The sequence below is a fragment of the Mytilus edulis genome, chromosome 3 (assembly GCF_963676685.1).
Source record: "Mytilus edulis chromosome 3, xbMytEdul2.2, whole genome shotgun sequence".
Classification (NCBI taxonomy): Eukaryota; Metazoa; Mollusca; class Bivalvia; order Mytilida; family Mytilidae; genus Mytilus; species Mytilus edulis.
This window is the reverse complement of record NC_092346.1, coordinates 73857059-73882506: the sequence shown is the minus strand read 5'-3', so window position 1 is coordinate 73882506 and position 25448 is coordinate 73857059. Positions and strand designations below refer to the sequence as shown.

Here is a 25448-nt window from a genome sequence, read left to right as displayed (position 1 = left end):
CTTTCGCAAATTTTTTGTTCTTCCCTCACCGGGATTCGAACCCACAGCCATGTATCACCATCATTGATGGCGATCCGATGGATAAATCTGTTGTACTGAGAGTTGTCACTGACTCAGACGTACTGATAATATAAACGAGTCTAAATTGAAAACTACGTTCAAACCTATGATTGCGTTGGATAAAAACCGCAATTTTTATACGTGTGCATGTAAAACAAATTTCGTTGTAGAAGGGTCTAAAAACAGCACAAACAACATTTTCCAATAGACAAATAAAGTGAAAAAGTATATTTAAACAAAACGCATTTGACTAACAGGTCGAACAACTGATGTTCTTTAACCCTGCTTACTGCCATTGGCGATTGCCAAATAATACTAAACAGAAAAAATTTAACTTGTGGCCACGATGTTATGCCACAAACATACGGTGTAAATATTTTTTTAGTACACCAGATCCGGATTTCGACAATAAATGTCTCGTCAGTGATGTTAGGGATCGAAACGGTATTTGGAAGGCCATATAAAATATATATATATTAAACTGAAGACTAACAAAGGCCAGAGGCTCCTGACTTGGGACAGGCGTTATTTAAATGCGGCGGGGTTGAACCTGTTCCACTTATACTTCTAGCCAATGTAGAAAACATACACAGCTACAGAGAAGATAATTACATCACAATAATGTACTACCTTTTAAACCAGAACCTTTAACTTTTCACCAAATTTTCAAATATTAATTTGAGTAGCTTCAATTGTTCTGTCAACAATTTTTTTTAAAAGTTTTTCATGTATGATAAATGAATCTATGTGTGCCTTATAATTAAAAAAATGGATGAATTTATCTTTACACAAAGAGAAAAACCCAACATTTATATATTCCAAAGTTAGAACCACGCCTTAATTTTATTAATGATTTGAACTATCACCAAGTTTTTTTTTTAATTTTATTTCATTCAGGCTAAATAATATTAATATATTCCTAAGTAACGACAGGGATTGCTAACACGTTATTTTATTGACACTCCTATAAATTACCACATGATGCTACATGTACTAAAGATAACTTGTGTATTAACACACCTGACAAATGCAGCGTTATAATAAAGGTAAGGATTTTATATGTATATTAGTTGTAGATATATAACGACGTTTTTAACATATTGATTATCTTATTTTCCTAAATCTGTGAATCTTATTTTCTAATCTGCTTATTCATTTTAGGAGATATTGTTATGTAATGAAGTCAGAGTGTGTATATTATTTAATCTTTTTTAGTATGTTAGATAGTACAGTAACATTTTATTGGATTTTTCCTTGAAAAGGTTTCAGGTTATATTTGAAAAAAGACGTATTTTATAAAAGTTTTTAAATCTTAGCAATTGATCGTAAAAGTTCAGGCAACATTATTTATTATCGTGAAAAGTAATGGACGATCAGACTTAATCGTTAGGAAATTATTTCATCAATTGGTGTACTTTTAATTAGTTGAACTGTTGGAGCAAATGTTTATTACTACAAGAAGGTAAATGAATGTTTTCTCTTTTCTTTTTGTAATAAACTTATTCATATACTAATACATCCATGATTATTCGTGTGATCATGAGGGACAATGATAAGGGAAATACCATTTAACTTCAAAGGTGAGGTGGGGTATGTTCTTTTTTAACCAACAAAAATAATCTTATCCCAAATTTGATGAACGAAAATATTTTGGTCAAGAAGTTGACAATTTTTTTTTCAGAATCCAGATTCGATACCTCATAGTGTTAGATTTTGAAATAATTTGAGCGTCGAAAACTAAATAAAAAATTTCTGTCTAAAACAAAAAATCATAACCACTCTCTTTTTGAAGTTAAACAGTTGCTCCCTTACATGTCATAATTGCTCAAGATACTATGGTCAAAAGGAGTGTAAGTATTTATTTTTTATTTTGTATCAATAATGATAACTGAATTGGCGATGGTGCAAAGGTTCTGGGAACTTAAAGTACATTCATTGTGTATATGCAACTTATTTTTTGCATATATTACGCTCCTGGCAACTATCTTACTATCATTGTACGAACTGTCCTTCGCAAGTACATTGATATACGTCACAGCAACTAAATGCCATCACGATCGATTTAATATTCAAGTAATTTTTTAATAACCAGTTTACCTTATATTAAAGAAGGCTTTTCAATCCATAGCACAGACAGTCAATCACTAGAACTGGATGGTGAGAATCACGCTGCTCTTGTTTGATTCTAACAACCTTTCACTGAAACTATGCGCTAAACTGGTTGTTTTCCCTTTTCATTCGGGCGCTGCTGATGAGTCAAGAACATGCAGACGAAACGCGCGTCTAATGATTCGACTCTTAATAACTTGGAATCTTTTAAATGATTTAAACAATAGAATAAGATGTGTCAGCCATTTGGATATTAGAATAATTTATAAAAATACTCTACCACTTTTTAGCTCACCTGGCCCCGAAGCGTGACCCGGCTAAAAATAGAACATAGGGGTAAAATGTAGATTTTGGCTTATTACTCTGAAACCAAAGCATTTAGAGCAAATCTGACATGGGATAAAATTGTTTATCAGGTCAAGATTTATCTGCCCTGAAATTTTCAGACGAATCGGACAACCGGTTGTTGGGTTGCTGCCCCTGAATTGGCAATTTTAAGGAAATTATACCGTTTTTTGGCTATTTAATCTTGAATATTATTACAGATAGAGATTAATGCTGAGTTCAAACGTAATCCCCGAATTCAATTCGCATTAACTAATTCGAATTAGTTTAACTTGCATTCGAAACGTTTTACGTCCTAACGTCAATTCTAATTCGAAATATAATGCGCGTCAAATTCGCTCTACTTTCTAAACGACGTTAACTTATAATTCGTATTTACAAAAGCGTATTTCTAATGCGAATGAGTTAATTCGAATTAGCCAATTCGAATTAAAAAAGAACAGTGTTTGAACGCGATTTGCGAATTCGATTCGCATTCGATTCGAATTCAATTCCAATTAAATGTACGTGTGAACGAGGCATGACTATAAAAAGAGCAATAATGTTCAGCAAAGTAAGATATACAAATAAGTTAATACATGTATGACTAAAATGGTTTGTTGACCCCTTAATGAGTTTTTGTCCTTTCTAGTCATTTGTTTACGAATTTTTCGTAAATTTTTGTAATCTTTTACAAAAAACTTCTTCTCTTAAACTACTGGTCCAAATTTAACCATACTTGGCCACAATCATCATTGAGGTATCTAGCTTTAAAGATGTGTGCGGTGACCCTGCCAACCAACCAAGATGGCCGCCATGGCTAAAAATAGAACATAGGGCCTGGGTAAAATGTAGATTTTGGCTTATAACTTTGAAACCAAAGCATTAAGAGCAATTCAGACATGGGTTAAATTGTTTTGCAAGTCAAGATCTATCTGCCCTGAAATTTTCATATGAATCCGACAACCGGTTGTTGGGTTGCTGCCCCTGAATTGGTAATTTTTAAGGAAATTTTGCTGTTTTTGGATATTTTCTTGAATATTATTATAGATAGAGATAAACTGTAAAGAACAATAATGTTCAGCAAAGTAAGATCCACTAATAAGTCAACATGACCAAAAAGGTCAGTTGACCCCTTAAGGAGTTATTGCCCTTTATAGTCAATTTTTAATAATATTGTTAATTTTGTAAATTTTTGTAAATTTTAACAAAATATTTTCCTCTGTAACTAAGGGCTAAGTTCATTATAAATTGAGATAATTGTAAGCAGCAAGAATGTTCAGTAAAGTAAGATCTAACAACACATCACCATCACCAAAACACAATTTTGTCATGAATCCATCCGTGTCCTTTGTTTAATATGCACATAGACCAAGGTGAGCGACACAGGCTCTTAAGAGCCTCTAGTTTTTTTTTATATGTTAGTATGGGTTATGCAAACCTTTCTCAGTTTTTACCCTTTGTCCAACAGACAATGAAAAATTATGTTTTTTTCCTACTTGTAACATATCTACTAGTATGATATGACATACATGCAATAGAAGGTCACTTTGCTGAAGATAGCACAATATGTAGGCTACGAACTTATTATGTTATTTGTGCATTTATGAATTATACAGTGATTAGGAGTAATAAAACATTCAGAAGGTAAATACATACAAAGTACTATTTTTAGCTCACCTGACACAAAGGGCCAAGTGCCGAGCTTTTCCCATCACTTGGCGTTCGTCGTCCGTCGTCGTTAACTTTTACAAAAATCTTCCCCTCTGAAACTACTGGGCCAAATTTTACCAAACTTGGCCACAATCATCACTAGGGTATTTAGTTTAAAAAACCTGTCCAGTGACCCGACCAACCAACCAAGATGGCCGCCATGGCTAAAAATAGAACATAGGGGTAAAATGTAGAATTTGGCTTATAACTCTGAAACCAAAGCATTTAGAGCATATCTGACAGGTGTGAAATTGTTTATCAGGTCAAAATCTATCTGCCCTGAAATTTTCAGATGAACCGGACAACCGGATGGTGGGTTGCTGCCCCTGAATTGGTAATTTTAAGGAAATTTTGTCATTTTTGGTTAGTATCTTTAATATTATTATAGATAGAGATAAACTGTAAACAGCAATAATGTTCAGCAAAGTAAGATCGATCTTCAAATAATTCAACATGACCAAAATTGTCAGTTGACCAATTAAAGAGTTATTGCCATTTATAGTCATTTTTTACCAATTTTTCGTAAATTTTTGTAATCTTTTATAAAATATTCTCCTCTGAAACTATCGGGTCAAATTTAACCAAACTTAGCCACAGTCATTATTAGAGTATCTAGTTTTAAAATGTGTACGGTGACCCAGCAAACCAATCAAGATGGACGCCATGGCTAAAAATAGAACAAAGGGGTAAAATGTAGATTTTGGCTTATAACTCTGAAACCAAAGCATTTAGAGCAAATCTGACAGGGTTAAATTGTTTATCAAGTCAATATCTTATAATAATAATCTTCTCCTCTGAAAATATTGGGTCAAATTTAACCAAACTTCGCCACAATCATTGCCCTATAAGCCCCTGTCACAACAGATCGTACGATTTTATGTCGTGGAAGATCGATGAAAAAGTTGTCGTGGCACTGTCGTGCAAAATGTAAAAAAAATATTTCGAGTGGTCACACATGTCCACGATGGTTCCACGATGGGTACAGTAAAGAAAAAAAGATTTGTAATTGTACTGTCGTGGGTTTGTCGCAAGTGAGTCATGCGAATGGCGTACGACAGTCGTACGACAATCGTGAGTTGTTTGGTGCTATTTTTCAGGTTTTCATGTCATAGGATGCGCGTGTTACTGTCGAACGACTGTCGCACAACAGTCGTGGGTCACTCGCGCGTTTGACTCTGAACTACTATTAAAAAAAATGTGATATGAAGGCCAATGAAACAACTCTCCACGAGAGACCCAAATGACACAGAAATTAACAACTAAAGGTCACCGTACGGCCTTCAACAATGAGCAAAGCCCATTCCGCATAGTCAGCTATAAAAGGCCCCGAAATGACCATGTAAAACAATTCAAACGAGAAAACTGACGTCCTTATTTATATAAAAAAAAATAACGAAAAACAAATATGTAACACATAAACAAACGACAACCACTGAATTACAGGCTCCTGACTTGGAACAGGCACATACATACATTATGTAACGGGGTTAAACATGCTAGCGGGATCTCAACCCTCCCCTAAACTGGAACAGTGGTATAACAGTATAACATAAGAACGAACTATAAAAATCAGATGGACAAATATACAAGTGGACATGGTTGGGTACTTGTACATCCCAACAACAAAAAGACACTAGGAACTGATCTGAGAGTATTCGCCGTTAACTGACAGATAGTTCAAAGCCACTAACAACTAATAAAAAAGCATGCATCTAAGACTAAATTATCTAAAGAAGGCCCGATTTATTGCGTGCCATTTTCCATTTGCTTTCAATATTGTTCAGTGTCAAGTTCGGTCCAAATAAACGACGTTTTTCGTATTAGTTTATATTATAATTGTTCAGCGAATTTATACCAGGATGCACCCGAAAAGAAAAATTAACAAAAGAAAGATGGTAGCAGTAAACGTGGATGATGTTGACCAGACGAAGGACCCCCTACCACAAGCTGAAACGATTTGGAAACTGCAGGAGACGACCCTGCTGATAATGTCGTCACTGTGACTGAGGACGGGGAGGAGTCTATTGACATTCCCGCAAAACTGTATTTTTCAAAATAAAATGAAAATATATTGCACGTACCACTGTCGTACGACATACTATCAATGTTGTGCGAGCATCGTACGAAATTTGGTAATTTTGAGACAATCGTGCGACTGTATCACGAGTGTCTGCGAAAGTCGTGAGATTGTCGAATGACAGTCGTGCGACAATCGTACGATTGTTTTTATTTAAATGGTTTACGTATGATTTTGATACCCACGACAATGTGTTTATCGCACGCACGACAGACGCACGACTGTGGTAAGACACTCTCACGACGGCCACAAGACAGTGACACGACAAAAAATCGTAAAGCAAAAAAGGTGCATGTTCAATTTTCGTCCCACGACACACGACAGGGCCACGATGCTGAAAATATCGTGCGACTATCGTGCAACTGTCGTACGAAGATCACAGATGACCCGCGATTTGACCAAATTTCATGTCGTGGTGCTGCATAGATGTGTCGTGGGTTCGTTGTGACCAAGGCTTTAGAGTCAATTTTTAACAATTTTCATTAATTTGGAAAATTTTTGTATAAATTTTTACAAAATGTTTTCCTCTGTATCTAAAGGCCCAAGTTTATTATAGATACTAGAGAAAATTTTAAGTAGCAAGAATGTTCAGTATAGTAAAATCTACAAACACATCAACATCACCAAAACACAATTTTGTCATGAATCCAGCAGTGTCCTTTGTTTGATATGCACATAGACCAATGTGAGCGACACAGGCTCTTTAGAGCCTCTAGTTTAGAAAATAAAAAAGCTATCAATCGCAATGGCATTTTCCGATTCTGAAACTTGCGGATACAATATATATAGTTTAGTTCAACATATCTACGACAGAGTAGGACCTGTCTTTGTTTGGAATATGATTGCTTAAGGTAACTCGAAAAATGGTAAGGTACTCTCGATTGAGGCACAAGAAAATTAATTTGTATGAAAATCAAGTCAAGGGATATATAAATCCTAGAATAAATAATATTTAGGGTGATATAGCACGAGTACCAATGAGACCCTGACAATGGAGCACAGAATATTATGATACAAATTTCGTGCTTTTAAATCTAGATTTTGACATGCGACATATATATTATTAAAAAGATTATTTCCCACCTTGTTCCATTCCCATGATCTTTGAACAAATGTTTTTAACTCAAATAATTTACATTTATATTAAAAATCACCGTATACAAATTAAATATTGATCTTTTACTCTTTGATTTCTCGTAAATTAAACTGCATTCTACAATGACGTAAGTTACAATTAACACATGGTATGGGTAAAATCTCTTTGTTCTTACTGTGCTATAATCTGGATAATGCACAGCAAAGGTGTGCATTAACTACCTCAGATATACTGCACAGTTCAGATCTATTTTTACCTTTAGGTGCGGTTCCTAGATTTTAAAAGGGGCGTTATTCTATCAAATTAAAAAAATATATCACCGAGCGTAGCGAGACTAAAAACAATATTGACGATTTTAAGGCAAAACACGATAATTTGTCCAATCCTTGGGTGAACGACATGTTCGTCCCCACCCCCGAATCCACCATCTGCCTTGAAATTACGACAAAACTGAACTTTGTACAAACATCGTAGTTTCAGAATAGGAAAACAGAAAGGTTTCTCATTCCTTTTTTTCATCTTAGCTTGAACATAAAATGTTTCAGTATTATATTTTGCGTACAACATAAAACTTAAATTAGTGTTTTAAAGTCAGAAAGAAAGTTAAAACAATTTTTGGTAACTTCCGCCAAAAAAGAAATGTATCTAAGAATATCCGAATAAAAGAAATCTGATTTGGACTAGTTTAAGATTCAATGGAATTTATAACGACTTCTTCAATATCTATTCCCCATATTTTTGGATTGAATTTGAAGGGGGTCATATTTAAGTTTGTTTTAAAACAGGGAGATTAGCTAGAGATCAATCAGACTACATTTAGATGGACTTGTCAGTAGATACAAAGAATTTGGGGGAGGGGGAGTAAAAGATTGGAAAGAGAAAAGTATTTTCTGTTTATTAAACATTTAAAATTTAAAATACAACATCTAATTCTTCCTCTGTTTATCTTTCTCTATTAAAAAAAATGGTAATAGATTTAATTGAAAAATTAAAAAAAAATCTACCAGTAAATTGCAATTTTACAATAAGTCTAAACCTAAAAAAAAGTTATCAATTTAAAACTTACCAATGCAAGTCGTATTTTCCCCTTTCTTTACCCTACAATAAACTTTCCTAGGATCCGTGAATTGCGGAATATCGTCCACATGTAAAACGTCCACGTAAATTAATGACGTCATGTGTTAAAACAGTTATTGGCCAATCAAATCGGTATATAGAATTTAATCTGCACGCGCTCAGGATGACCCTTTAACCCGAACTCCTACGTCGTTCGGGTTAATAAGGGTCACCTGAGCTGTGCAGATTAAATTCTATATACCGACTTGCTTGGTCAATAACTATAACATAATGGATTTTTTCATTTAAAGACCAGTCAGTGCAGTATACCTAATTTCTCGGTATACATGCATAACATGAATACCGGGAATACAATAAAATATATAACAATAGATAGAAATTAAGCGTTTATTGCAATTGAGGTCCCTAAAGGGGACAGTGACAAAGATAAAATCATAATTTAATTGTAATTATGACTATTAGTATTTTTCACGAAGATGTCGATAAATGAAATGGGATACCCTGTATTAATCATTCTTTACAATAACTAATAGTAAAATCACTGAAAGACCCCCTCCTAAATTTTTGAATACGATTAATTCTGTATTAACTATATAATAAATTGGTGTAAATTATGTACACCTATTCGACCCAATGTCCTCAATGTGTATTAAATACAATGTATATACAAACAGTGCAATACCCTTGAATAGTTTAAATAAGGTGATGTTCTGCGTTTCTTATTTTTTTTAAATCATTTTCTCTATTCTTTCTACTTTTACCCATCACTAGATCTAAGATTCATATTATTCTTTATTTTGTGTTCTAGAATCCCCATCCAGACCCTCATTTCTGTGTTCTTATCTGCATTAATTAATTGATAACAACACAAACTAAAGGTAGGTAAAATACTTCTGAAATAGTAATAATTATTAAAATTAATTTGTCAAAAATGATGTTGTCCTTTTAAAAACATCTAATTAAAGATTTTTATACAAATACTTTATTCGACCATATTGGTACACTGTTTCTAGCTCACTACCTAGAACGCAGATCTGACGTTGATATATGGCGCAATATTCAAGACGATGTTTGTACACATGCAATTTGTGATTCAAGCTCAACATTACACTAGCTTTTCTGATGGAGAATTTCTTTCTCCAACTTGGGTTTTGGTTTCGTATTCTAGCGATCTTGAACTCTCATTTAGACCTCTTAACTAGATTTCGAGATGTGTAGTTCTCTCGTACTTTCCATGTTGTATGTATGTAGCGAAAACTATTCAGGAAATATGATTCCATTTTAACAACATTCCGCGAAAAAATGAAATCACATGAAACGAAGTATTAAAAGTATTATGTTTTACAACAGTTTTCATATATTTTCCAATTCCCTGTTATTAAAGAAGTGACCCAGTATTTTCACGTAGAGGAATTCTTGCAAGCACTCTGATACGCGGTGGTTCATACGGTGGCAGAATGCGGCCATGAAAGAAAAAAGATATGTTGTTCCATCAAGAAACTATCATTCCCTCAAGATGGTATGTCGTTCATTCAAGATAGTTATCATGTTCCCTCAAGATGGTATGTCGTTCTCTCAAGATAGTTATCATGTTCCCTCAAGATGCTTTGTCGTTTCGAGATAGTTATCTCGTTCCCTCAAGATACTAAATCGTTCCCTCAAGATAGTTATCTCGTTCCCTCAGATACTATGTCGTTCCCTCAAGATGATATGTCGTTTCCTTAAGATATTATGTCGTTCTCTAAAGATGCAATGTCATTCTCTCTAGATATTATGTAGTTCCCTAAAGATGCTATGTCGTTTCCACAAGATAGTTATCTTGTTCCCTCAAGATGATATGTCGTTTCCACAAGATAGTTATCTCGTTCCCTCAAGATGCGATGTTATGTCGTTTCCACAAGATAGTTATTTAGTTCCCTCAAGATACTATGTCGTTCCCATAAATACTATGTTGTTCCCTCAACATAGCTATAAAATTGTATTGATATATTATTCATTTCCCCCTTCGAAGTATCTTGAGGGAACGAGATAAATATCTTGAGGGAACGAGGTAAATATCTTGAGGGAACAACATAACATCATGAGAGAACGAGATAACTATCTTCTGGGACCGACATAGCATCTTGAGGGAACAACATAGTTTCTTGAGAGAACGATATAGTGTATTTAGGGAACAACATATTATCTTGAGAGAACAACATATATTTATTTTCTTTCATGGCCGCATTCTGCCGCCGTACACAAAGCACGCGAGTTGAGCTGGATCTTGTTTTTTTTATTATTCAGATTGAGTATAATTTTAATTAATTTTTTTTTGAGGGGGGGGGGATTAGCTGCTATTTCCCGTCTTGTTGGTTTTAAACTTGACAATAAATCATCTATCAGGACTAAGGAAAATTAGTGTTTTTGGATTGTAGTATGTTTTGAAGTTTAGATATACTTACTAACAACAATCGGTAAAACGATCTGCAAAAATTTGAAATATGTGCAATGAATATCAATAATCACACCATCAATGATCTCTCGCACAACAAAGGGGGGTCATTAATACTAGTCTTTATCGTGTATTAGTAATGTGAACCTTTGAGTGTAACGAACGCTTCACAGATCTTCTGTAAGTTCACACAATATAAATTGCATGCAGTTGTATACATATTAGAATTTCAGTTAGATATAATATTTGAAGGTTATAATGAGATAGAGTTAGATATAATATTTGAAAGTTATAATGAGATAGACTATATTTAACTAAGATAACACAGTTTTATTGTTCTTCCACATATAATAAAAAGCTCAAATGTTGTACAATGGAAGGTGGATGTCTATGCACTTAAACATGCTGTGTACACGAAATATCGAAAAGTTTTAACTTTAATTATATTTTCACAGTCTCTATATTACCTAGGAAGACTAAATTCTGAAAATGTAAATCCTTTTCTTAAAGAAGCATTTATATTGTCAAAACTGCTGGACTCCTATGGCACTTATTCTTTGTTTACATATGCAAAGAATATTTCACCCAATCCAGATTAAATTAAAATGAATAATCGTAGGAACTTGATTGAAAAAAGTCTTTAAAGCCATTGATTAAAAATGAATTTAAAGATAGTTAAAAAATATTTTTGATATTTATAAATCAATCAGTGTTTGTAATTACATTTTTCAACACGACGGAGCATCCAATTTTGCAATGACGGAAATCTAGTCCTTCGGCCAAACAATGATTAATACATTATCAATATAAGTTGACATGAGTTTGATTGATCCTACATATATGATAACATTATTACGGAAGACATATATTTTTATTTGATAATTATTTGTTATAGTCTATTGATAATCATGTAAACAATCATATGACAAATGTCACAACGTTTAGGCAATGAAATAAGATAACAGACATTGATACGTAGGATTTTGTGTACGGTATTACGAACAGCAATTAAGGTAAAGACAATTACTTGAAACACTATGTGAATAACTTTATAAGGAATTTGTATTAGTCTATTTCTAAATGTTAGGTGTTTTACAACTTTGACCTTTGATCTTTGTATTTAAAATATTACTAGGTATTATTTGTATATTATTCAAAAAGCGTTTCTGGATAGGAGTTTTACCCAACGTTAACTATAAGATGTAGTAAGAACCGAACTTTAGACTACTTAACGTTATGTACTGTTCTATTGACATATTTTGTACGACTGCATATTTACAAGGTTTAAGGTTCACGAGAAAAAATAATTCTATTTGTTCAAGTTGAAACGGAAAATTTCACTCCCTTAATTATACTTAATTATACAAGTTTATACTTAATTATACAAGTAAGCACAGGTCGTCTGGTATACCAAAATTGTTTTCTGTACGTTTAATTAAAACCGAAAACAACATATATGATATTAAAATTTTGTGCAGTATAAGAAGCATTCAGTTCTGAAATATACATTTAATAAGACTAATGAATTGCAATTTGTTTAGAAATATAAATTTATGTAATAAAAGAGGCTGTATTTCGGATGTACATTCTTCTTGAATTTCATAATTAAAACAGTACGATCACGGCCGACACTCGGCTAACCGAGAGATTGGTCGGTTAATCTATATTGAGTATGCGGCTATATCGGCGGTTGGTCTGTTAATCGGGTTGGCTAAAGTCTGTTAATCAGGTGTTATCGAGAAAATCATTGAAAGTTCAGCATGTTTCATTGTATAACTTTCTAAATATACTTTTATCATAAAAAGTATTCATGTCTAACAAAACAATTCAATGTACTGAATTTAGTGGTGTAATTATTATTTTTTTAGCTTCGATGTACGATCTATAAAATGAAAAGGCGGGTTACTCATCATTAAATTTATACACATTTTACTCACATAAAATGTACACAAAATGACACATTGGTTAAATTTACTTGCATTCAATATTTTTAACATCGAAAAAAAAGGCATTATGTTTGTTAACCATATTGATATCATTGTGTGAAAAATCTACACGAAAATCTGTATTTTGATGATATAAATCAATCTTTATTTAAAACCTGGTCTGTTAATGGGTCGGATGTATAAAACCCGGTCTGTTAATTGGTCTGTTAAGAGTTATGAATGGCAATAAAAGTATAATTTTATTGCTATATGGGTTGTTATCTGATCAAATGAGTAGGCTCAAGACGAGCGGCTAAAATATACGAAAACAACACATGAGCAATGAAACATAACATATACGGAAACAACACATGAAATTGAAAATTGATAAAAATGGTTTCAAAAAGTGTAATATTAAAGTAATATTAATTTCATCCAAGAATGATCCAAGAATGATCGCATATATCATGTTGATTCTGTTTTATTGTCATGCATGACACAAATTTGTCATCTACATTGGTAACCAGTATATAAATCAGAGATAGTAACTAAACATCAGTAAGTAAAATATATTGGGATGTCAAAATATGAAAAATAAAGAAAGAATAATGAGTAAGATAAGTAAGAATACAGAAATAAACAATACCTCCCAATCCGGACCCTCATGGTATACACAAGAATCTGGATGGAAACGCGGAATAAAGGACAGAAAAGAGTGATACATTGCTAAAACCGAGAGAAAAATAATACTTGTTTAAGAATATAAACATGAAAAACCGATGGCTGTTGAAACAGTAACGGATTGCGATGTACTTATATTGGTGACAAATTCTAGAAGTTTACAAGACAAGACAAGACAAGACAATATTTTATTTGAGTCTCACCTCTTCTAAAACATTTACATAATATTACAGTTTACATATTACAATATAAAACAAGAGCCACTCTAAAAAGAGTTATGAGAGACTATAAAAAAATGGTATATACATTTACATAAATATATATATATATACATACATAAAACATAAAACAAATTAAAAGTATACAAATGTTAAGATTAACATAAAACAGTTTAAAAGTAAACAAATGTTAAGAATATAATAAACATTTTCTTTTCAGTAAAATATCATAGCAGATTTTGGCAGTGTAAAAATAAACATTTTCATCACTAAATAAAAATACAAATTTATCATCATCTGACATACTATTAAAATCATGACAAAAAGAATTAGCATGACTAAACAACACAGCACGAAAATCTGCATATAGTGGACATTTCAAAATTACATGTTTCTCATCTTCTATGGTTTCATTACAACTAAAATATATTCGTTCATTAATAGGTAAGTTCTGATACCGGCCCGTTTCAATTTTTAGGGGCGCAACACCACAACGAAATTTTGCAAAAGCACTTCTATATTTCCCTGCAATAGTTTTACAAATGTAATTTTCTACATGCGGACAACTATGGTGGCAGGTTAATGCCATTTTGCCTTTTAGCGCTTTAGCGTTTTCGCCTTACATATTCTATATTTTATTTCAACTGTATTTCTCCTCTGCACTTATGTAGAAAGGAACTAAACCGAATAAAATGAATTTAAACTTAAAATAACCAAATGTAGCTGCATTCGCCCCTTTCCGTTTACTTCTTTAGAGTGATTTGTAAACAACATATGATTAAGTAATAGAAGAACAGAACCAATTGGAAGATGCTGACAAATTAGGGTTTAACGTCCAGTGACAAATATCATGCTCATATGTGAACGAGAACACGTTATATGTACCCTGTGTTGTATTAGAAAGACACTTTCAGTCGGAATTGAGAACGTGCTACTTCGAACAGACACAAAAATTAAGGCTAATTAAAAACGTCAATAAAAAATGCAAGCATATTCCAGAGGCCAATCCATATCACGCTATATTGAAGTGTATTGAAGTGACACACCCTTCAATAAAATGCAAAGAAAGTTAAAATAAGAATGCTCTTTCTAGGATACTGGGCACCGTATTGTCATTTTTGTTTACTCAGGAACATCTCATTCTTAATTTTTCAAGGGGAAAATATAAAGGTAGCAAAATTATTGTCGTGGCTAAATAACTCTTAACTGACACAATTTCAATTGTCCAACCCATTAACAGACTTTATTCCCATAATTTTCACTAAAACGTGGTATTATTCACGTTATTTTACAATTATGAAATATTTACTAATGTCAATTTATTTTTTAGAACCACAGTACTATTTTTTGTCCTTTAAATGATATCTAAATTTGTTTGTTTCGCCTTTTATTAAAAAAAATTGCTATGCGTATAAGCATAAATACTACAAACTTGCGCGACGCCTTTTAGTTTTACTGAAAACTGCGTAGACTAAGAAATGTTTTTACAAGTGCAAAATGTTCTATGATAGATATCATTTTGTCAGACACTTTTCTTTTTTTGATTTGGTTCTTATAACATGCCAAAAATCTGTATATTTAATAGAGTTTGACATTAAATTAAGCGTTTTACTCTTAACAGACGTATAACCAACCCGATTAACAGACCAATCGCCCATATAGCCGCATACTCAATATAGATTAACCGACCAATCTCTCGGTTAGCCGAGTGTCGGCCGTGACGATGCACCATTTATATAAATGATAGGTGGATAAAGTTCTGAACTGCACTAAATTCAAAAGAAAAGATAAATCAGAGTTATAAGAATAGGGATTGTGACCACAAGGTTTGACAGGAAATCCGGATTAATCCTTTATTGATGCAAGTTAATTGGTTATATAATAACAAATTGTGTAGATCAGTTGTTTTTCTTGCATGATGGTATTACTGTTATTAGTAGGTGAAACGTGATTTTAAACAAATCAGCATGAAATTAACACTATACACAAATATGATAAAGTCCGTACTATACACGATTAGAATTATTAAAATTTTGAAATGTACATTTTGTCATCTATAAACCTCTATCAAGTGTTTATGCACCATTTTTAATCAAATCTTTTTCGTGACCTCATCTTTGGTGATTAATGTGTATGATTTCCGCGGTTTTCCATCGAATGCCTTCCTGTGGTTTTCCATCGAATGCCTTCCTGCGGTTTTAAATCAAATGCCTTCCCGCGGTTTTCCATCGAATGCCACTTTCCGTCGAATGCCTTCCTGCGGGTTTCCATCGAATGCCTTCCTGCGGTTTTCCATCGAATGTCTTCCTGCGGTTTTCCATCGAATGCCTTCCTGTGGTTTTCCATCGAATGCCTTCCTGCGGTTTTCCATCGAATGCCTTTCTACGGTTTCCATCGAATGCCTTCCTGCGATTTTCCATCGAATGCCTTCCGATGGTTTTCCATCGAATGCCTTCCTGCGGTTTTCCATCGAAGCCTTCCAGCGGTTTTCCATCGAATGCCTTCCTGCGGTTTTCCATCGAATGCATGTGATTAGAGAAAACAGTCTCTAGCTATTTATTTGAATACAGATTTCAGCTATTTATTTGAATATAGATTTCACCCAATTTGACGCCAAAATATTCATGAGAGAGCAATTGACATCGAAGGAAAAGAATCCTTTTTAGAATTTCTTCATTTCCATCAATTGCTTGTTACAATGTCTTCCAACTACTGATTTAGTAACACCTTTTTAACCTGTTTAGTCAAGCACAAGACATACCTATTTATAGCATACGTATATATATATATACATATAAATTAGCTTTTAAAATACATATACAATACTAGCAACTTACTCTTTTTTCTCAGTAAAACAGGCTAGGAATGTTTGTGACATATTTAGCATTGTTACTGGCGATTTAAGTATGTATAATTACTTTTCACTTACTTGTATTTTTCAATATATTATATAGATATATAAGTTCTTCTTGATTGGAATAATAAGTATTCGTGTTCCTCTTCTTATCATTCTTTGCTTAATTTTTTGCTATCATTGACCAGGTATTTTTCTTTCAATTTCAGTTTAAAAAAGTAAAGGATGAACGACGCCATTACATGAAATGGTACTTAACTTTGTTTGTAAAATATTTGTCATAGTCTACGTTACTATAGCAAATGGAATAATTCAGAAGACGGATGATAATCTAGAAATATGTTCTAACAGTGTAAGTACTTATATCAGCGATGATTTTTATGCTCCACCTACGATAGTCCGAACAAATTGAAACTTAGTACAAATGTACACATGTTCCCTATGATATGATCTTTCTAGGCCAAATAAGAGTTTTTACCCCATTTCACGGTCCACTGAACATAGAAAATGATAGTGCGAGTGGGGCATCCGTGTACTGAGGACACATTCATGTTTTTTCATAAGTGTTTCTAAATATCTACCCAACATCACATCAGTGACAAAGAAACAATTTATTAAAAAAAAAATAATATCTCTGATTTCATTTATCCTACATACGAGCACGCGAGTAAAAGATGATCTGAGTTTTAAACAGATTGAACGACGAAAGACGTTAGGGCCAATGTATATTCTTTACAGGGAAGTTATGAATAAATCCTAATTCTATTGTTGTCTCCTAACATAACCTTTCTATCTGTGTCAATATACTTCTATATCTTATTACATACTTACCAACATCTGAATAGATATACTTGAGTTTGATTGACATATCAAATTATCTGCAACTTGAATGCTGGAAATACAAGATAACAAAATTTTCATGAATGTTATTTAATGTAAAACACAATTTTTAAAATAAATATATTTGTTGAGATGTAATTGTTTGAAAAGTGATAATTTCTGGTTGAAGTTTGAAAGCTTTTCACCAATATTAAAACTTACCGAGAAATTTATAAAATGTAACTATAAATTGAAACTTTTAACATTTTTTTTTAAAAATATAGAGAAATAGAAGAGTTCTTTGAAAAATGTTTGGTATACATGTATAACCTAATATATTCTGGTAGAAATATATCTCTGTCTCATTTCTTGTCTTAATATATAACGTTATTGTGATTGATTGATTGATTGATTGATTGATTGATTGATTAATAGATTGATTGAACGATTGAGTTATTGATTGATTAGTTAAAACAATATCAAATAACAACATATATTGGACTACACAACATTATGGGTTCTTTTAAATCAGGATTGATTTTCGATTGTTAACTTTTAATTCTCATGAGACACTTTTTCTTTTAGCAATGCGAAGCTATGGCCCAAGATTTACAGCTGAGCCAATCAGAAGCGGATATTTTACACACTGCTCCTTGTCCACCACCATGGGATATGGCACTATTGTTTTCCTCTACCATCTGTTTAGATTGTGCACATAGAGTACAAATACTACACAAATGTTTAAAAGAATGGAATATAACAATTGACTGCGAAAATATTGTAAACTGTGAAGACTGTATTTCTTGTAATATTTGTGATACCGGCTCGAGCATTGACAACAAGGAAATCGCTTTGGACGAGACTACAAAGGAAAATGGCATAGTAAAACAGAACGACAACGCTACAGTAAACGTTGAATTCATAGTAGTAATGAGTGTAATGGTTCTAGTGGCTACATGTTCTTTGTGAGTTATCCATAGTAATGAGTGTAATGGTTCTAGTGGCTACATGTTCTTTGTGAGTTATCCATAGTAATCAGTGTAATGGTTCTAGTGGCTACATGTTCTTTGTGAGTTACCCATAGTAATGAGTGTAATGGTTCTAGTGGCTACATGTTCTTTGTGAGTTATCCATAGTAATGAGTGTAATGGTTCTAGTGGCTACATGTTCTTTGTGAGTTATCCATAGTAATGAGTGTAATGGTTCTAGAGGCTACATGTTCTTTGTGAGTTATCCATAGTAATGAGTGTAATGGTTCTAGTGGCTACATGTTCTCTGTGAGTTATCCATAGTAATGAGTGTAATGGTTCTAGTGGCTACATGTTCTCTGTGAGTTACACATAGTAATGAGTGTAATGGTTCTAGTGGCTACATGTTCTTTGTGAGTTATTCATAGTAATGAGTGTAATGGTTCTAGAGGCTACATGTTCTCTGTGAGTTACCCATAGTAATGAGTGTAATGGTTCTAGTGGCTACATGTTCTCTGTGAGTTACCCATAGTAATGAGTGTAATGGTTCTAGTGGCTACATGTTCTTTGTGAGTTATCCATAGTAATGAGTGTAATGGTTCTAGTGACTACATGTTCTCTGTGAGTTATCCATAGTAATGAGTGTAATGGTTCTAGAGGCTACATGTTCTTTGTGAGTTATCCATAGTAATGAGTGTAATGGTTCTAGTGGCTACATGTTCTCTGTGAGTTATCCATAGTAATGAGTGTAATGGTTCTAGTGGCTACATGTTCTTTGTGAGTTATCCATAGTAATGAGTGTAATGGTTCTAGTGGCTACATGTTCTTTGTGAATTATTCATAGTAATCAGTGTAATGGTTCTAGTGGCTACATGTTCTTTGTGAATTATCCATAGTAATCAGTGTAATGGTTCTAGTGGCTACATGTTCTCTGTGAGTTACCCATAGTAATAAGTGTAATGGTTCTAGTGACTACATGTTCTCTGTGAGTTATCCATAGTAATGAGTGTAATGGTTCTAGTGGCTACATGTTCTCTGTGAGTTATCCAAAGTAATGAGTGTAATGGTTCTAGTGGCTACATGTTCTTTGTGAGTTACCCATAGTAATGAGTGTAATGGTTCTAGTGGCTACATGTTCTTTGTGAGTTATTCATAGTAATGAGTGTAATGGTTCTAGAGGCTACATGTTCTCTGTGAGTTACCCATAGTAATGAGTGTAATGGTTCTAGTGGCTACATGTTCTCTGTGAGTTACCCATAGTAATGAGTGTAATGGTTCTAGTGGCTACATGTTCTTTGTGAGTTATCCATAGTAATGAGTGTAATGGTTCTAGTGACTACATGTTCTCTGTGAGTTATCCATAGTAATGAGTGTAATGGTTCTAGAGGCTACATGTTCTTTGTGAGTTATCCATAGTAATGAGTGTAATGGTTCTAGTGGCTACATGTTCTCTGTGAGTTATCCATAGTAATGAGTGTAATGGTTCTAGTGGCTACATGTTCTTTGTGAGTTATCCATAGTAATGAGTGTAATGGTTCTAGTGGCTACATGTTCTTTGTGAATTATTCATAGTAATCAGTGTAATGGTTCTAGTGGCTACATGTTCTTTGTGAATTATCCATAGTAATCAGTGTAATGGTTCTAGTGGCTACATGTTCTCTGTGAGTTACCCATAGTAATAAGTGTAATGGTTCTAGTGACTACATGTTCTCTGTGAGTTATCCATAGTAATGAGTGTAATGGTTCTAGTGGCTACATGTTCTCTGTGAGTTATCCAAAGTAATGAGTGTAATGGTTCTTAGTGGCTACATGTTCTTTGTGAGTTACCCATAGTAATGAGTGTAATGGTTCTAGTGGCTACATGTTCTCTGTGAGATATTCATAGTAATGAGTGTAATGGTTCTAGTGGCTACATGTTCTCTGTGAGTTATCCAAAGTAATGAGTGTAATGGTTCTAGTGGCTACATAATCTTTGTGAGTTACCCATAGTAATGAGTGTAATGGTTCTAGTGGCTACATGTTCTCTGTGAGATATTCATAGTAATGAGTGTAATGGGTCTAGTGGCTACATGTTCTCTGTGAGTTATCCATAGTAATGAGTGTAATGGTTCTAGTGGCTACATGTTCTTTGTGAGTTATCCATAGTAATGAGTGTAATGGTTCTAGTGGCTACATGTTCTTTGTGAGTTATCCATAGTAATGAGTGTAATGGTTCTAATGGCTACATGTTCTCTGTGAGTTATCCATAGTAATGAGTGTAATGGTTCTAGTGGCTACATGTTCTTTGTGAGTTACCCATAGTAATGAGTGTAATGGTTCTAGTGGCTACATGTTCTTTGTGAGTTATCCATAGTAATGAGTGTAATGGTTCTAGAGGCTACATGTTCTTTGTGAGTTATCCATAGTAATGAGTGTAATGGTTCTAGTGGCTACATGTTCTTTGTGAGTTATCCATAGTAATGAGTGTAATGGTTCTAGTGGCTACATGTTCTTTGTGAGTTATCCATAGTAATGAGTGTAATGGTTCTAGAGGCTACATGTTCTCTGTGAGTTACCCATAGTAATGAGTGTAATGGTGCTAGTGGCTACATGTTCTTTGTGAGTTACCCATAGTAATGAGTGTAATGGTTCTAGTGGCTACATGTTCTCTCTGAGTTATCCATAGTGATGAGTGTAATGGTTCTAGTGGCTACATGTTCTTTGTGAGTTATCCATAGTAATGAGTGTAATGGTTCTAGAGGCTACATGTTCTCTGTGAGTTATCCATAGTAATGAGGGTAATGGTTCTAGTGGCTACATGTTCTTTGTGAGTTACCCATAGTAATGAGTGTAATGGTTCTAGTGGCTACATGTTCTTTGTGAGTTATCCATAGTAATGAGTGTAATGGTTCTAGAGGCTACATGTTCTCTGTGAGTTACCCATAGTAATGAGTGTAATGGTTCTAGTGGCTACATGTTCTCTGTGAGTTACCCATAGTAATGAGTGTAATGGTTCTAGTGACTACATGTTCTTTGTGAGTTACCCATAGTAATGAGTGTAATGGTTCTAGTGGCTACATGTTCTCTCTGAGTTATCCATAGTAATGAGTGTAATGGTTCTAGTGGCTACATGTTCTTTGTGAGTTATCCATAGTAATGAGTGTAATGGTTCTAGTGGCTACATGTTCTTTGTGAGTTATCCATAGTAATGAGTGTAATGGTTCTAATGGCTACATGTTCTCTGTGAGTTATCCATAGTAATGAGTGTAATGGTTCTAGTGGCTACATGTTCTTTGTGAGTTACCCATAGTAATGAGTGTAATGGTTCTAGTGGCTACATGTTCTTTGTGAGTTATCCATAGTAATGAGTGTAATGGTTCTAGAGGCTACATGTTCTTTGTGAGTTATCCATAGTAATGAGTGTAATGGTTCTAGTGGCTACATGTTCTTTGTGAGTTATCCATAGTAATGAGTGTAATGGTTCTAGTGGCTACATGTTCTTTGTGAGTTATCCATAGTAATGAGTGTAATGGTTCTAGAGGCTACATGTTCTCTGTGAGTTACCCATAGTAATGAGTGTAATGGTTCTAGTGACTACATGTTCTTTGTGAGTTACCCATAGTAATGAGTGTAATGGTTCTAGTGGCTACATGTTCTCTCTGAGTTATCCATAGTGATGAGTGTAATGGTTCTAGTGGCTACATGTTCTTTGTGAGTTATCCATAGTAATGAGTGTAATGGTTCTAGAGGCTACATGTTCTCTGTGAGTTATCCATAGTAATGAGGGTAATGGTTCTAGTGGCTACATGTTCTTTGTGAGTTACCCATAGTAATGAGTGTAATGGTTCTAGTGGCTACATGTTCTTTGTGAGTTATCCATAGTAATGAGTGTAATGGTTCTAGAGGCTACATGTTCTCTGTGAGTTACCCATAGTAATGAGTGTAATGGTTCTAGTGGCTACATGTTCTCTGTGAGTTACCCATAGTAATGAGTGTAATGGTTCTAGTGACTACATGTTCTTTGTGAGTTACCCATAGTAATGAGTGTAATGGTTCTAGTGGCTACATGTTCTCTCTGAGTTATCCATAGTGATGAGTGTAATGGTTCTAGTGGCTACATGTTCTTTGTGAGTTATCCATAGTAATGAGTGTAATGGTTCTAGAGGCTACATGTTCTCTGTGAGTTATCCATAGTAATGAGGGTAATGGTTCTAGTGGCTACATGTTCTTTGTGAGTTACCCATAGTAATGAGTGTAATGGTTCTAGTGGCTACATGTTCTTTGTGAGTTTCCCATAGTAATGAGTGTAATGGTTCTAGTGGCTACATGTTCTTTGTGAGTTATCCATAGTAATGAGTGTAATGGTTCTAGTGGCTACATGTTCTTTGTGAGTTATCCATAGTAATGAGTGTAATGGTTCTAGTGGCTACATGTTCTTTGTGAGTTACCCATAGTAATGAGTGTAATGGTTCTAGTGGCTACATGTTCTTTGTGAGTTATCCATAGTAATGAGTGTAATGGTTCTAGTGGCTACATGTTCTTTGTGAATTATCCAATTTTGTAGGTCCTATTGTTTATATAGCTCCTCAACTGTTTATGTTATTAAACATATTTGGCTTTCAAATGTTCGAAATAGAGCGTTCCTGATAAAGGTAAATACAGAAAAGATCTTCGGACATAATTTATAACGTGTTGTTTTTATTTGAATATCAAAATCTAAAAAAATATATTCTTGTTTTTTATGTCTTTTCATATTACATAAAATATTGTCCAAAGTACATATCTGTGGTGAATTCGGTCCACTTCGATCATTTTAGGTTGAGTCCTTATTAACTTAATTAATAATCCACCATATACTTTATGACCAAAAAACCAGGAATCTTTTTCCTTATTAAGATTTCTTTTTTTTCTGTCCAATATTGTATTGCCGTACTTTAAAACTGTGTGCGTGCGAGGGTATGTTGCCAGTATATTACCTTTTTATTATTCTTAGTTGATAGATAATAGCTTCTCATCTTACATTTTGATAGTTAATGGATTGAAGAGTCAGTTAACATTGTTTAACATATACAATAGTCAAGTTCAAGTTATCGAGTCTTATAAAATTATGCATATTTTGTCTTTCAGATTGTTTGCATTTAAAGTGTACAAAAATATGAGACATGATAGACAACGCAGATCGGTACGTATTTAAAAAGGATATGTGTATGGTGTCGTTTCTGTTTTGACTTACTTTATTTAAATTGTCAGATAATATTTCAGTGACAATGTAGATTGTGCTCTGTTGCAATGCACATTAAACAAATTTGAAACCGGCATATAACTGCATCTTTATACCTCATTTATGAATATTTCAATTTCGAAGATTAAAAATACACCCCCCTTTTCATTTTTTTCTTTCTTTAAAACAATCCCGAAAATCGCATGAAAACTAAAGTGCACATTTTATTTTTTTCAAAGACTCATATTTCTCTGTTTCATCTTCAAACTTTGATTAATTTGTTTTTATTAAATATTTAAAATTATCATTTTTTTTTAATAAAGTTGAATCACATTGAGGAACTATAGGTCACTTTATTTTGTGTGGGTTTTTTTTTCAGATTAAAAGAAAACCGAATAAAAAAGATATAATAACGAATGGAGAAACTGAAGATGCATTGGTTAACGACGAAAGAGAAGAAGAAGTTGAGAAAATGACTGTATCCCTTCAGTTACTTAATGAGAATGAACAAAATAGTTCTGAAGAAAATATCACATGAAATATATATTCTTGCTTACATTGAATAGAGAAGAGAATCTAAATGGAATGATACCGTTTGGAATAAATGAAAAGTCGAACTAGAACCATCCAATGCAAGATTATCAGAACGTGAGAGGAGTATGTATATGGGTAGGGATGAACCTATATGGATTAAAACTTAATGTAAAATTCAGATTTGTTAGTGCTTATACAAACCAATAAACCCTCATAATGCGGAAGACTAATGATACGGAACAAACTATAGTCATTAAGCTACTTGTACTGATAAGATACAGAGAAAAGAAAATCAAACCTACACCAAAGAAAAGGAATAACTGAATTGATTTACAAGTAACATTAGAAAGTGTGAACTGATTGGTGATCTGCTAACAAAATGGAATCTCGAATTGTCTAGAAATGATGTTTAACACAGGACAATTGCCAAAATACTGTTATGCAAATTGAATTATCACTTACAAAGTGGTTTTGGTTTTTCGTAAAACATCAAAACGCAAATACGAAACTACATGCAAACTTATCCAGGAGAACGAGGGAGTTAGTATGGATTAAACTTACTTATAGTTAATATCTATATCACGAAAATAAGAAGATATAACGAAAATGAATGTCCCATTGCATTTGGCAAAATACACTGTCGCAATTTTAATCAATGGTGTGACTTGCAGGACGATGAATCAAATCTCAGGAGCTACAGTGGGTGCAAGATCGTCGACATGATATACGAAGTGATCTCTGACAAAGGTTACTATATTATCAAGGACATTTTTGTATCACAAATCTCAGGTGCTACGGGTGGTATACAATGGTCCACATGTGCCAAATAATTTATAGGTTGGTTAATAATTCATGTGGACGCAAGAGTTTTGAAAAAGAGGCAGGATAAAATAAAACTGGATTAATATGTCAAGCTGAATAATGACATTATTATACTATCATTGATGTCATGTGAGAATCGAACAAAACTGATAATAAATAACATGAATTATATTAGCATTTGACCTGAAAGTAACCAAATTGACCAAACTTCTATTTATATGGATAGTCGACCTTCCTATGGATAGAAACAAGTGCCTGTGGTCGCTGCTTACAAAAAAACTTCTAAACCAAGAGTTCAAGTGGTCAGGTGGAAGTCGTTGCTTCCAAAGAATTACGGACCATCACTAGTTGGTTTACCGTAATTTGAGTATTTGTTGACAGATGACGACGGATATGTTTTAATTATCTTAAACTATAATTCCGTCTTCTTTCTTCAAATGTGTACGTTCAAATACGACTTATAACTTTATATGGGATGGGTGCACAGGGCTCGTATCATTGATGTTTTTGTTGATAAATATTCCTATCAACAAATTA

The 25448-nt window shown here is 33.5% G+C and overlaps 1 protein-coding gene across 1 annotated transcript; it reads left to right on the top strand.

Annotated features, from left to right (window-relative positions):
• The first annotated feature begins 1367 nt into the window (after positions 1-1367).
• LOC139517355 (uncharacterized) lies at positions 1368-25448 on the top strand. The gene is made up of 5 exons (XM_071308303.1): positions 1368-1522; positions 16778-16920; positions 17973-18352; positions 23462-23516; positions 23935-25448. The coding sequence occupies exons 2-5, from the start codon at positions 16816-16818 to the stop codon at positions 24091-24093; spliced, it is 699 nt and encodes a 232-aa protein (XP_071164404.1). The 5' UTR covers positions 1368-1522; positions 16778-16815; the 3' UTR covers positions 24094-25448.